Source organism: Martes martes (assembly GCF_963455335.1).
Source record: "Martes martes genome assembly, chromosome: 5".
Taxonomy (NCBI): domain Eukaryota; kingdom Metazoa; phylum Chordata; class Mammalia; order Carnivora; family Mustelidae; genus Martes; species Martes martes.
Genome location: NC_137892.1, coordinates 105,305,707 through 105,320,958, shown reverse-complemented (window position 1 = coordinate 105,320,958; position 15,252 = coordinate 105,305,707). Strand labels below are relative to the sequence as shown.

The window sequence follows — 15,252 nt, the reverse complement described above, 5'->3', positions numbered from 1 at the left end:
TCATCTTTATGTGGCCAGCACCCATATAGGCCTTGGCACATACCAAATGCTCAGTAAATTTCTCGTAGAAAAGCCATTCAGGAAACTCACTAGCTTTAAGATTCAGGAGGATTCATTTTGGCCACGGGAATGCAATTTTTTTCACCTACAAATATTTGGCAGGTTTTTCTTTTTTTATTTTCAAATAAACAATGGCTAAACAAGCCACACACCAGATATCTCAAAAGTAAAGTTTTCACAAACAAGACTAAGATGAAAAATTCCAGAAATAGTAGCATTCAAGCACAGAAGAAAGAACAATTTTGGAATCAGGCCAAGCTAGGGTTCAAATGCCAGCCCTACTACTTCACAGCTATGTAGTATTAACTTGGGTCCAACACCACATATCACCTCTGAAACTCAGTTTCCACATGTGAAAAATGGGGAAAATAACACCTACCTCACCTGGTTGTCACAAAGCTAATATATGTGAAGCACCAAGTACTACTGATGGTAAGTTGTCTTTATTTTTTTTTAACAGTTTATTGAGGTAAAAGAGTGATATTTTTTTTTTTCAGTCTTAGCAATCCCTTTTCCCTTCTCACCCTCAGCAAGCAGAACCTGGAGGGACTGCATAATGCCTAAAGGTAACTATTATCTTTATTTCTGCTTTTCAGAAGGTACACTAATTCAGCCACACAGGTAGGCTAATTGGCTCAAGATCCAACTGGCAATGGGACAGGTGTGGTAATTTTAAGAAGGACCCTGTCGTGCAATCCCAGAGCCCAAGCAAAGTCAGGCAGGCTCTTCAGGTGACCTGTTCTCCTCTGAGGCCTTCTTACAATGGGCTCCCTGAGAGGTATGCAATGTCAGGCAAGAGTCATCTCTGTGATAAACCAAAGATGTAGCATATAAGCTAACAGGCATTCTTTGAAAACCCAAGCCCAAATTAAATCAACTAAACTTTAGCACTGTTTGGAGCCTGGAAAAAGAGAACAGGAACACTGGTGTTAAAACAGTAATACGTAAAACCAGTGAGTAGACAGGAAGGAAATCTAACATGTTCTTAAATATATGTTTACTTCCATTCACAAAGGGAACAAAACAGAGTAATGATTTGCTAATTCCAATCAGCTGAGTGCATACTTCATTCTACTGTGCTGCAGACTCTCAATTATATAATAAAGAAAACAAAAACCTAAATAAACACAATTCCTAATACATCTCTTAAAACAGTATTTGCTCCATTCACATTTCAGTAAGTATCGTTCAGTATTCCACCATATTTCAACGTCTAATCAAGACAAAGTTTACATTTTTTCTCTTAAATGATTTTCCCTGGGAGAGAGAAGTCAAAGAACTTTGAACACATTTGGGTTTCCATTTTCAACAAGGTAAGAACCCCTATTTCCTCCCACACACCCCACCTCCAGAGAATTCACAATACTGATACTAAAATATATTGAATAATGTTTCCCACTGGTCAATTACTTTGAACTGAATGCAGTAAAAAGAATCTGCACTTCAATCTGCACTACAGTTCCTCCCCTACTTAAAATTCTGGAAAAAACTCACGCACCCCACTAACAATTAACTTTAAACATTCAAGTAATAAGCATTTCAGAAAAACACACTATTACTATAATGCAAATACCCATTATTTAGCACCAAGGAGAGTCCATGCAACAACATCTGCCACTTCAAGAACATTTTTGTTAAAGTTACACTGCATGCAGGGAAGCTGCTTTTCCAAAGATAAACACACATTACATTGGAGCCTCACTGAAACACCCAATCCCTGGACCCTAGATGTTGCACCGCCTTTTTATGCAGACTCCTAAAACAACTGGATCTTGTACTGAATTCACTCTCTAGTTAATTGTGTTATTGAGGTTACAGTACAGTTTTCTAAAGAAAGCAATCTGAATCAATAACACACCAATGCTACTCAAAATGTTTGCTAATAAGTAAATAAAATACACAATCCCAATATGAAATTCTCCTCTTTCCTGGTTCCCCCACTCCATTTAGAGACTGTAAACATGAATAGAAAGATAACCTCGAGAACAGTAAAGTCATCCATGCCATCAATAATATCCCTCTAACTCATTTCCTCATTTTACAGCGTTTTCCTAAAACAGGGCAGTCTCCACAGGACACCAGGAATTTAATATCACTTTTTAAAGATATAATGAACTGTGGGGAATATGCAGTGATGAAAACTGAATATTGCTACTGAAATCATACTTAATTAAATACACGTTTTCTCTAAAAAGAACTTCCCCAATAAAGCCACAATGCTTTCTGCCTTGGCTTCCTCAGAATCCATCCCAACAAGTGAGTGCAAGTCAGGCCGCACTCCTGCTAACCGTTTTTTTTTCCCTAAGCAACCCCTCCCCGCCCCCACCCCCCAAAAGTTTTACTTTTATCTGTGGAATTCTCTGCCAGCCTCGGCCTGGAAACCTGGGTGGACCCTGAGGACAGGTGTCAGATCTGGCCTTTGGGAAGTGGCCCAAACCAACAGTTATTGGCAGCATAAAGCTGTGACCTTTAATAAACTTCAATTTGAGATTTTATACAATTAGTAATTCCCTCCCTACTCCTTTTTTGAAGGAGGGAGAGAAAGCATGCCAAAAGGATGAGTTTCAAAATAGAAAAATCACCACTTTAATTATGAAACCCTCCCAACTCAACAAAGAACTGTTAAAAGTAGCCAAATGGAAAATGTCAGGGTTTTGTGGGCACATGCACAACTATTAAACGTGAGAATCAGAACTTCAAGGTAGGGGAGAAGGGGAGAGGGGAATAAAAGCAGGAGCAGAAAAAGAGGAGTAGAATCGGGCCCAGCCAAAGACCCATTTTCTCAGAGGGGCCCCTCCTGGTACTAACTCCTCCATGTGGGGCACCCAGGCTGGAGAAAAGCAGAGGGTTACACAGAACATTTAGCAGACTTAACATTGGATTAAACACACTACTGCAAGTTTCAACAAATGTTCATGGCATACGTAAAAAACACATTTACAACAAGAAAGAAGAGAGGCACCTGGAGACATCTGACACTGGGCATGCTCTGCAGGCAACTCAGTGCGCACATGCTCTCTACCAGGTTGGCGCAGCCTAGCCACAAAGACCTTGGCACAGAACACTGCAGGATGACAAAAAGGAAGGAAGAGAAGAAGCAGTTAGAGGCCGCAACAAATCACTCCTTCACACAGGCAACTTGAATGTTAGTTGGGCGGGGGATGCACCCTTGGCAGTCTGGAGGTCAGGGATGGTGGGCCTAGACAACCTGCTGAAACCCTGGGAGAGGGCCCACTTTCTGTCCTACAGAAAGGAGGTTTCTGCTGCCAACCACTAATTCCTCAGGACACAGTGAACAGAACCAAGAGGGAGAGAGAGAATGTTTAAATGAAAACCCACTAAAGGGAACTGTGAAAGTCTGCATGCACAAGATTAGTGGTAAGATTGGGACTATAACTTCATAAAAATAACGGTTTCTAGTCGGAGTCATATAATTATAACTGCCGTCATTACATCACCTACTATGCGCCCAGGACTTTAAATGTGTTTTCTAATTCCCACACCACAGTAAAGAAATGGAGGCTCAGAGGTTAAATCATTTGCACAAGGACACACAGCAAAGGAGGGGAGAGGCAGAATTTCAAACCTTCATTGTCTGCTATTAAACCCCCATCAATTCTACAAGACTATGATGCTTCTATTGTAAAAAACTTTGATCATCTGAATTTTTAACAGAGTACAGTTTTGTACTTTCCTAAATAAAATCACAGGACACCTAGAGACATGAGGCAAAAGGAGTAAGAAAGATGCGTGATAGACTGATAGATATAGGCAATAAAAGAGCTGATTAAAAAATATCTGATTTTTCAGTGACACCCACATCTCTGCCTTCCCAAAGAAAAAACTCTGGAATATGATGATTTTTGTTTATAAAGTTCATTTGACACAAGTAAGAACTTAAAGGCTTATTTCATTTACCCATTCCCATTCTCTATTAAAATCTTGCTGGTCTTAATGGAATTAAGAAAAAAGAAAAAATACGAAAGTGAATATATGCATTGTGGCTAGTATTTTTAAGACATTGGATTATTTATTATTCAATAAGTACTTTTTTCTGCAGATCCAAGGTCAATTAGTTTACTGCAAAAACAATAACCATACCAAAAAAAAATTTTTTTTAACTGAGGGTGGGTGTTTGGATTTAACCAAAATGCTTCAGAAGTTTTAGACTCAACATCATAAACTTGTTTATCCTAGCTATAATTAGGTTGGTCAGACATCCTCATTTTTCCTTGGACAGTCCAGGTTTACACTTGTTGTCCCAGCATAGCTTTCATTCTCAAAAGCATTCTCATTTGGGAGACAAATTCTGTGGTCATCCCAATTATAATATAAACAAAGATAGCTATGCTTGAAATCAAATAGACCTGGGCTCCTATGCAGCATTTGCCACTTACCAGTTACATATCACCTATAATTTAATTAGATATTGAGATTATTTATTTATTTACTTATATATTTTAAAGACAGCTCCTCGCCCAGCATGGAGCCCAGTGCAGAGCTTGAACTCACAACCCTGAGATTAAGACCTGCTCTGATATCGAGTCAGATGCTTAACTCACTGAGTCACCCAAGTGCCCCAAATATTGATATTATTTAGAAAAGGCATTTAAAGACTACAAAACCAGAGAAATCAAATGGAATAAAAAAAAATCGAGCACCTTTTTGGTAACAACCATACATTTCCAACATGTGTCTTTAATGCAAAGTTTACCACAGCCAATATAGAAATGTATCACTGACCATCCAGGGTTCCATATTTTGTAACCCCAAAACTTACAAAGTGCCACGAAAGATGCTGCATAAATGTCTGTATAATAATATAATAAAAACAGCTGCTATTTATCAAGCTCTTGTTATATGCTAGACAGTTAACAGAGTAAACTCCCACAAAAACTTTTTTTTTCCCCCATAAAAACTCTTTTTAGAGAGTTATTATTCCATTTTACAGATGAGGAATCCAAGGACCAGTAAAGGAGTGCTTGATTTATTGAAACAGCAGCTTGTTCGGGAGCAAGAAAACAATGGCTAACTTGATAGTAAAATTAGGACTAGAAGTTAATCCTGCCTGACTCTAAATAAATCTATTTTCTTTCCATTAAAACAAACACTCTACCCAGAGATATCTAGCAAATGCTTATCGAAAGAATACTTACATCAGTATGCACCAGAAGGAGACGGGCAGAGAAAAGGCCCAGACATACATTTGTAGACATTGCTTATGTGGATTATTTTAGATTAAATAAATTCCCAACACCCCCATAGTTCAATTTTAAGTTTCCTTTCTGGAATCTTTATAATTATCCAAATTGCAGAATCACTCAGATCTGATAACAGAGCTTAAGGATTACACCTGGATTCAACAACTGATAACAAATTAACACCAAAATTCACCTGCAAATGAATTTTCATTTATTCCACAGAACCAGTCAGGTTCCCTCTGCAAGATTTAATATGTATTTGACTCAAACAGTAAAACTATGAAGACACAGGAGTACTATACCCTGATTAGATTATGCTAATGCCTTGGATCCAAAACTTTTTTTTTTAAAAAGGACATATTTTCATATTTAATAAACCAAAGAATCATACAGAACTGGGAGACAATTTAGTCTGCACCTGCACCCCTGATTTTAGAAGAAACTAAAGCCCAAAGAAGAAAAATAATGACCTTCCCAAAGTTCCCTAACCATCTAATGACCTAATACTTACAAATATATGGAAAACAACTAAAAAGAAAATTTTCTGAAAACTTAATTTCAAAATATTAGCCATCTATTACAAATTGCAAATGTTTTTAAAAGCTTGATACTGAAGTTGTATATTCAGGAAAAGGTAAGAACCCTCTCAAACCTAATTCCCAAGAATTTGTAATCTCTATGAAAGACATTGTGGAGTACAGAGAGTGATGCCAGTATTTATTAAAGGTATTAGAACTTCTTTACTTTCATATACAATTAAGAAACCAACCACAGTGTTGAAAAAGTCTTTACACAACAGAAATACACCCATCTTTTAATAAGGATGTACCTGCTAGTCTTAACAAGGCTCTTTTAAGTGTAATGGCCCAAGAAGACATTGTTCAAATTTTAAAATAATGGATAAAAATAAAAGTTCTGCATTTATCAACTAAGAGCATTAAAATGCAGCTAGGAACACAGTAATAACTGATTCTTGGCGCTTCTAATTTTAAATTTAGGGGCCTCATTGGAAACCTATGTTGACTCGTGGAATTACTTACCTATCATTCTTTAACAGAATAATCTTCACAAGGCAGACTATTTTGTCTCTCTTTTTTCTTTTTTTACTGGTCTCTCTTTAAACTTGAGGAACACCAACTCATTATTAAAATACGTTTCAAAAACTTACCCTCACACTGTGGGTATTTATCAATTTTAACAAATGCTTATTGACCTACTTATTAAGCCAACAACAATACAAACTAAGCCTCTTTCCTCTTGAGACTTCAGCCTCAAGCTCAAGAGAAACCCACAGAGGTCACAATGGAGACACTTAAGAGGCCTCTCAGGGGTAGAAAACCCCCAAGAAATGTTTGCTCTGATTTCACATTTAGCTACTTGTAATGACTAGTATTCTAATTTAGAATTATTCATAAGGAATAAGAAATGCTTCACACAGGGTTCTAATATTAACAGCAAATACCCAATCAGATTGATTATATTTGCAGGTTCTATAGCCAAAGAAAACAGCATTAGTCAAGGAAACTGATATTGTTTATTAATTCTGTCATACCAACTGTACAATCAAAAACCAAAATCAGGGCAACCATGCTGAGAAACACTATAAGTCAGTAAAGACAAGAACAATAGCTTTTGGCATTTTTCAAAAGCAAAAAGTTATTAAAAGAGGTAGGAGAGAAATGTCCTAGGCTCTCTTCCTATTGCCATAGGAACCACAAATCAAAAGGAAAAAGTGGTTGCAGGCACCTTGTCTTCTAATTGGCTGGCTTGAAGGAGAACTCACAAAAGCTAACTTTGGTCTGTCTCTAGATGGGATTGTTTTGAATATCCTGCCCTGATTCCTTCTCAAAGAGGCAATTCTTTTAAAAGCTAGCCGAAGAGGTATTTTATGTCACTCTCTCTGTAACATCACTCTGATTCAGAAATATGCCTTCTTTTCTATATATTTATAAGTATAAATTTAGGGGTTTCCTATAAATCCCCTTTTTTTCTTTAAACCACCTCCCACAGAATCATTACCAGACTCATCTAACTCTTGTCACCATGTTTGAGATAACTAAGAGGCTTAAATACTATTCCATTCAACAAACAGCTTACTGGAACTTACATCTGCAGACAGAAAAGCAATTAAGACATTTTCTCTTGTCCAGGAGTTCATAGGAGGGAATTCTGAGAATGTGCAGTGTAACACATACACACACACACACACACACATACACACACACACACACACATAGACTTAAGCCACCCAAAGGAGGAGGATGCCTGAACTAAGCCATAAAGGATGAGTAGGAGGCAGCCAGGGTAAAAAGAGAAAGACATTCCAGGCAGAATAAATAGCATAAGCAAAGCCAAAAAGCTAAGAAATGGCACATCCTACTCAAGGATCTGCAATTAATTTAGCTTTACTAAAGTATTTCAGTATGAGATGGGGAAAGCTGCGAGGCCAAATCACAGAGGTCTTTCATAAACCATTCTATCAAACTTGGGACTTGAACCTGTAGACAACAGCTCTTATATACTGTGTGCTATATACAGCTCACCAGTAAAACAACCAATCCTTCCCAAGTGTGCAGTCCAATTTACCATCAACATGCCCAAGAGCTTTCTTCAGCAACTCCGCATACACACTGTTTCAACCATATCTGTCAAAGGGATAGAAGCAGGTCATGCAACATAATGGCAAGGGTTAGGGTGATGTTCTTAGACTAAAAGTCAGGGACAAAGCAAAATATCAAGCCAGAGCCAAGCCAACTCAAGCCAGCATCAAAGAAAGAACCTTGGCAGCTGGAAAGAAGCATGTTCAAGAGAAGAAACAAGTCTCTTGGAGAATCTAACAAGACAGACTCTCATTTTTATTTTACAACCAACACAAATTTCTTTCAGCCAGGCTACAAAAAGTAGATACAAGGGCTGGCACTTACCTTTGGAAGTACATTTCTAAAGTCAATTTTCATGCTCAGTCTAGGTTTTTGTTTTTCAATACAACTTCCACCATGCCCTACTGATAGAACAGGATACAAAACAAACAGTGCCATGATAACGAAATGGGGGGTACCAAATAATAGAAGAAGTAAAAAAAAAAAAAAAAAAAAAAAGTCCATTTTATGGTTACTCTTTGGCCATAACACTCTCCACTGGGAATCTCTATCCAGGAGTGGGGATTTGGTGCTCAAGAATCATACAACAGACAGGCTCAAGGAAGATTATGTAACTCCAGCTCACTAAACCTGGGTGTGCAAGCTAAAGAGTATCCATTCTTTCAGCTGGAGGCTGTCTTCACCTCAAAGCAAATAAAGCAAATATTAAAATTCGTCCAAATCAGGAACTATCCCTACTGTGTCTGGGTTCTCAGACTGCTGCTTTTCAAGAAGCAGCAGTAGTTGTAATGAAAATAGGGCCACAGAAAGCTTTTAAAAGCATCCCCAAAGATTCAGAACCTAGGCTTCTGCTGTTAAAATGTTTGATGGCAACCTGTAAGAGCAAACTCCCACCAAAAAATTGTACTGCTTTTATAACCAAGAACCATAATACAATAATCGGGTTGTAGAATAAAAGTTAATACACAATTTAAAGGCATTCTCCAAAGCCTTTTCAAGAGCCAAATACCAGTCCAGTGCCTCCATGTGTGAAAGACTTTCCTTTCCTTATAATGGTATTTTATTATAGCAGAATTTGACATGGGACATATAACAAAAAAGTTACTGCTTCAATTCCTAACAACTATAGGATAGAACTACATATTTTTGTTAATATACCACAGAGCATTTTCAGGCTGGGATATATGTTAAAAGAAGAAAAATAAATGGGGAACAGAAGGCAGTGGAAGGAGGAAAGAAAAAAACAGGCTAAGAGTGAGGAAAAATGATACCATCTACAAGTTTTAGAGCTTCAAACATCACCAAACAGGAATGAAATCAGGACTCAAAGCCAGAGTCCAAACCTTCCTTAAACCCTATAATAATATAAAAAAACAGATCTTTCAATGTCCAGACAATTACCTCATCCTGAATGATTATCTCAGATGAGATACCAGAACCTGAAGCTAATAAAATTAAAATGGATCTATGCAGTTATCTTTGGTAGATGGATGAAGGTAATTTTTCTTTTTTAATTTTTATCCATTCATATTTTCTGATTTTTCTTCAATGAATATCTAGTACTTATGATAATAGTTTATACTATACTGCATAATTTTAAGTGATACTTTAATTATATAAGTAATTATATAAGTTGCTATATGTCATAAATAGTAACTTGGTAACTTAAATAAAAACAAATTCTTTTCCCAAGAATGAACTGGGTCCATTTTAAACAACTGTAGTTTAAAATGTGTCAAGATGCTGGAATGTTAGAAAAATATTTTACTTAGTGACCCTCAAAAACAGCAGTAAATCTTAAAGTGGTAACACCTTAGTCCTGAGTAACTCCAAAGGAAAAAAAAATCCTTATCCACTTTACAACCACCACCCAGGATTCAAAAATGTCACTAGATTTTCCAGAGCTCTCACAGAAGCTGCTGGAAAGAAGGATTAGATATACGGGGGTGGGGGAGCAAAATCTCTATTCTAAGCATCATGACAGAGAACAGGATGTAACAAAATAAATCTATTTCCGGCAGAGCCACATGGGTCCTTGGTTGTACTAGGCCCAGTATGAGATTCAGCTGCCAAAGAGGAACAGATTCCCCCAGCAAGCTCCAGGTCAGATCAGTCTGAACCCAATCCCAAAAGGGTTTACCAAGATCCACAAATCCTGAGACTGGAGAGAATTAAACAGATGAATTAAGTACATCTGGGCCTTTGTCAATTAGCATCTGTGGTCCAAAGAGGAAGGTTATTCAGAACTAGGGGAGATGACTCAACTACAAGATTAACCTCATTTTCAATGAAAATGAAAAAGGTAAAATGAAAGTTTACCAAAAAAGATAAACTGGGAGGGGGACGCACACTCATATTTCAGCGTGCCTACTGTGTGCTGCATACTGTACTATTGTGATCTCATTAACTCTCACCCCACCTCTGGCCAGACTGGTACCTTAGCTTTAAAGAGGAAGAAACCGAGGACCAGACACAGAAAATAACTTGCCAGAGGTCAAAAGTAGCAGATTTGCCATTCTGACTCCAAAATCCCTACTTTCTTCACTAAATTATACTGCCTCTCACTTCCTTTGCTTGACATTAAGCTCCCTTGAGCAGCAATTTTTTCTCACCTATTTATAAATTTTATCTACTTGTCACCCATCTATACTGCTGATGCGAGTGTAATAGGTACAACCTCTCCTGTTCAACTTATCAATACATATTCAATAGCTGAAAAACACGCACATCATTAACTCAGCAATTTCAAGTGCAGGAAATTATAGTAAGGAAAAATATAAAGACATGGCCAAAAATACAGCTAAGAAGATGTTTATCACATCAGTTATAATAGCAAAGGAAAAAAAGGCCCAACAATAGAGACTAGCTATACAAATTATAGATCATCCAGAAGACAGAATATTACGTGTCTACAAATAAAAATCATGTTGTAGGAGTATATGTGTTGACCCAGAAGGATGTTTACAATACACGGAAAAAGTTTAAGAGACATTAAGTGAATAAAGGCTACAAATAAAGGACTTCCCATTTATGATCCCACATTTTTATTTAATAAAACATAAAATATGTACAAAATACCAGAATTAAATATAGGTGATGTTTATTTTACTTTTGGGAGGGGGTGTCTACTATAGATTTCAGATCAGCTGACAGACAATGGGCAACACAGTACTCAGTTTTCTCAATCCTCTCTCCTCCAGGCCACCTCAAAACAGAGTAATTGGCACTTCTGCACTGTTTCTTAAGGCTCTGGTCATAGCAACTTGTCCCCAGTTCTAGTCTATTCCCCTTCAGTGAAGGTGGAGAACAGATGGGGTTAAGCTAGGTATCAGAATTTGGTTACACTGTGAGGTGACAAGGACACTAACCTAAATTCATTTCAAAGCCTGAGACTTCTAGATAGCTCAGGGTACTTGCCAGAAAACTCTTAGGTACTGGTGTTCTGTCTTATGAGACTGCCATTTCCAAATATCTGACAATCATACGCCACACTACATGACACCTGAGAGAACCTCCAGGAGAGAGAACTAAAAATTTACCTTGTGTTTTAGACATCATTTGAGACTTGAGGGACATCTGATCTCATTATCTATACCAGAGAACCAGGCCCCACTCTAAATTAACCCAACTTCCAGTTTCTTGCGATTCCAAATACAGGCCCTGGCTCCACCCCTTCCTAGTCCTTCTACCAATTCTCATGAGTCAAGATACTTTAATTAAAAAAAAAACAAAAAAACTTTAATCAGAGAACTTCTGAACATGTCTGCACAGGATCTGATTGACCTATGCTCTACTGAATCAAAATTCTTGCCCTACTTTCATGTGAGAGAGTGCAAAGTTTGCCATGATTTAAAAAGAACATGAAAGTGAAAAATTTTTTTCTCTGATATAATAGATACTCTCCTTTTTTCTAGGAGGAGATATCAATTTCAGGAAGATGACTTGACTTGTATCTACTCACAATGGGTCTGACTGACTCAATTACAGTCAGACCACATCATAATCTTCTTTTAACTTTTCATTTTAAACTAAGTATTCATTCAAAAAGGCTTACTGAACATGTCAGTACACTAAATGCTTCAATAGACAATGAAGAATTCTCAAAACCAAGTACTGTGATATTAAAATTGTTTCTGGAAATAAAGCTATACTATTTCCCAGTCCACTAAAGAACACAGCTAAATTCCTAAAAAGTATAAAATATTTAAAGAAATGCAGTTTCCCTGCTTTTAAGAGTATTAAAACTTAAACCCTAAGGATATTTTAAAAACACCAAAACACCAGAAATAAAAATCTTTCAAAGACTTTCAAAGCTTCCATCAGGCTTCTTTTCATTATTAGCTCTGAACAAGCACCTATAGAATGAAAGTTGATCCTACAAAGAAACCTTCTGAAGTCAAACCTTAACAGCATTTAAACAAGCCCTCTAATATTTTCTAAACACTGCTCATTTCTCAAATATATACTTAGAGACCTAACAAGCCCCATCCCAAAAGAGCACACATCCCAAGTTGGCAGTCTCAATCTTTAAAATTTTACACGTACACTAATGCATTCAACTGTATGTTGACATACTTAGAAAACAATGGTAATCAAAATTTTGTTTCTTCAGCTGGGAATAGCATGAAAAGTGAGCTGTCAAAGCCAACGTATAAAAGGGTATATTTTATCACCCCTTAATTAAATATATAGCAAACTTTACACTTGCTCTACTTTCTCATATAGCCCATTGTCCTCCTATCCTAGGCTGACCTTGGTTTCAAATAAGAGTGAAGTTGTGTGCCTCACAATCAACTGGGCTCTGAGAACAAATGAATCTGTCTTTCAGCCAGGGGCTAAGGCTGCCTTAGTGAGGGATTCCTGCTGCTTGCTGCACAGCAAGGATGTCTTTGATTCCCTTCACACTGTCTGTCTCCTGCAGGCAACTGGCTAAAGAGAGTTCTCGCTGCTTGAAGCCAGAGATTTCATTATATTCTGGAGCTGAAAGGGACTCTACAGAGCATTCCGTCCATCTTCTTAAAATGCTTTTCTAGCCCAGGTCCTCTAAATCTCTCACATCGTGCTTTTGGTGTGCATCCCCCTGAAAGCACCTAGTCTCGACAGCAGATAATTACTGCTAAACACATGCTACAGTAAGGTCACCCTGCAAGTTTCAGACTCTTTTTGCAGGAGTACATATGGACATGGGTAGACTTTAACACTCTGGAAGTCCTCACACAAAGGAAGTAATGAAGTTTAAGATGGAATGCCCAAATATAAATTTAAGAGATACTGGACTTGTTAAAAACATTGTTCAACTTCACTGTTTTAATAACTTTATGAATGACTCAGCTATAAGCCCTCGGCCAAGATGTTCTACAAAGCACAGAACACAGATGTCACCATCATAATAAATTTTTCATTAACTCTGAGAGAATACAGAATTGAGAGGAGGATCAGAAGACAAATCTCACAGGGACATTTCCTACTGCGTTTAAGAGGAAAAATAATCCACGAGCCACATTTCTCTATTTTTTTAAGTCACATTTCTTTTCACTGATGAGTTAAAATTCTACAAAGAAACAAATGAAACAGCTACCAAGACTGGGATGTGAATGAAAAGAAAAAAGGCTGAAAGGGTGATAATACTATTACTTTGAAAATAAATTCATAAACTGGTCTATTAACCACAGGAAAATCATAAAGTAGTAAGTCTTCTTTTAAAAATTGTATTTTATTTCCCGGGGCGCCTGGCTGGTTCAGTTGGTAGAGCATGCAACTCTTGATCTCAATGTTGTAAGTTTGAGATCCATGTTGGGTGTAGAGATTACTTAAAAATAAAATCTTCAGGGGGTGCCTCGGTGGCTCAATTAGTTAAGCCTCTAACTTCTGACTTCAGTTCAGGTCATGATCTCAGGATTTTGAGACTAAGCCCCACGTCAGGCTCTGCACTGTGTGTGCAGCCTGCGTAAGATTCTTTCTCTCCCTCTCCTTCTGCCCCTCTCCTCCTGCTCCCCAGCTTGTGCGCTCAAGCTCTCACTAAAAAGAAAAAAACAGGGGCACCTGGGTGGCTCAGTGGGTTAAAGCCTCTGCCTTCGGCTTGGGTCATGGTACGAGGGTCCTGGGATAGAGCCCCGCATCAGGCTCTCTGCTCGGCGGGGAGCCTGCTTTCCCTTCCTCTCTCTCTGCCTGCCTCTCTGCCTGCTTGTGATCTCTGTCAAATAAATAAGTAGAATCTTTAAAAAAAAAAAGTATATATATATATATATAAAAAATATATATATTTAAAATAAATAAATAATAAATGAATAATAATAAAACAAAATCTACAAAATCTTCAAATAGAAAATGAAAGTAAAAATTATACATTTCCAAATAATAATTTATTCAAAATAGAGTAATTTACAAGCAATTGGTAAGGGAGTTTACCAATTTATAATGTAATGTTTTTAAGTCCTTACAGTGCCTATACACAGCAGGAACTCAATAAATATTTGTTAAGTTATCAAATAATTAACATGAAAAGTCCAGAAAGTCTACATGCAGAGCAAAAACTTGATTCGGGGCCAGAGAAGAATATGTTATAATTTTAAGGGGTTGATGGTGGACATCTGTTTTTTGGCCACATTGCCTAATCACAGTGATTGATTCAGAAGTGGTGGGCACATGTTCTAAATCGAATCCCAGGGCTTCTATGGAAGCCTAAAGAAAAGAGATTCTTTCCCACTGAGCTTGAACATGACAGGATGAAAGTCAGAGCTACTGATGCCTTCATGCTACCACAGGGAGAGTCTGGAGTTGGTTACCAGGAGGTATCACTTTTGAGTCTGAGAAAGAAACCTGAATCCACACCTACCTCTAGATTTTTCAAATTACATATTCCTTGTTCTGGCTTATGCCAGCTTTAAGTTGGCTTTTCTGCCACGTTAACTGAAAAAATCGTAACAAACCTTAAATATTTAGTTCAAATACAACAGGCAAATCTCAAAAAAGGTATTTGATATGGCCAAAGACACAGTATTCTGCTGGAGAAACATTCTTATATACTTATTTTCTTTCCTAAGAAATCACTTTATTCTAAAACAAATAAACATGTACTCAAAACTAAATGTTCCAAGAATATCTCATTCATGCTATACCACAGATACTAGGGAAAGGAAAACCTACATAACAGGATGAACTAATGAAAACTCTAAGAAGACTGTACAAAGAAGGCACAACAGAAAAGAGAGTCCTTATTTTCCAAAGAGCTCTGAAACCCAACACTGAGAAACCTGACCCACATTTTTATAGGCACTTCATTCCAAATAAGTAATGAGAATGGCATTACCAAGTAGAAACACCAAATAAATTAAAAAACCTTAGGAAAAGAAATATAGTTATCATCTAAAAATACAGAATTCCTGCAAACA

At 37.3% G+C, this 15,252-nt stretch overlaps 1 protein-coding gene and 1 pseudogene across 6 annotated transcripts in view; one reads left to right on the top strand and one right to left on the bottom strand.

The window, feature by feature from the left end:
* The window catches only part of LOC308342627 (large ribosomal subunit protein uL22-like), a 32,281-nt pseudogene extending 30,063 nt beyond the window's left edge, over nt 1-2,218 (top strand). Inside the window, exon 2 of the transcript in view lies at nt 2,105-2,218. The product of the transcript in view is annotated as a large ribosomal subunit protein uL22-like (transcript). The remainder of the gene's footprint in view (nt 1-2,104) is intronic.
* FBXW11 (F-box and WD repeat domain containing 11) overlaps nt 1-15,252 on the bottom strand; it is a 120,586-nt gene that overhangs the window by 80,213 nt on the left and 25,121 nt on the right. Inside the window, exon 2 of one of the 5 annotated variants that reach the window (XM_080804797.1) lies at nt 3,023-3,124. The exons of the other annotated variants lie outside the window; for them this stretch is intronic. Coding sequence (XP_080660923.1) covers nt 3,023-3,124 — 102 coding nt within the window. The remainder of the gene's footprint in view (nt 1-3,022; nt 3,125-15,252) is intronic. 5 annotated transcript variants of the gene reach the window in all.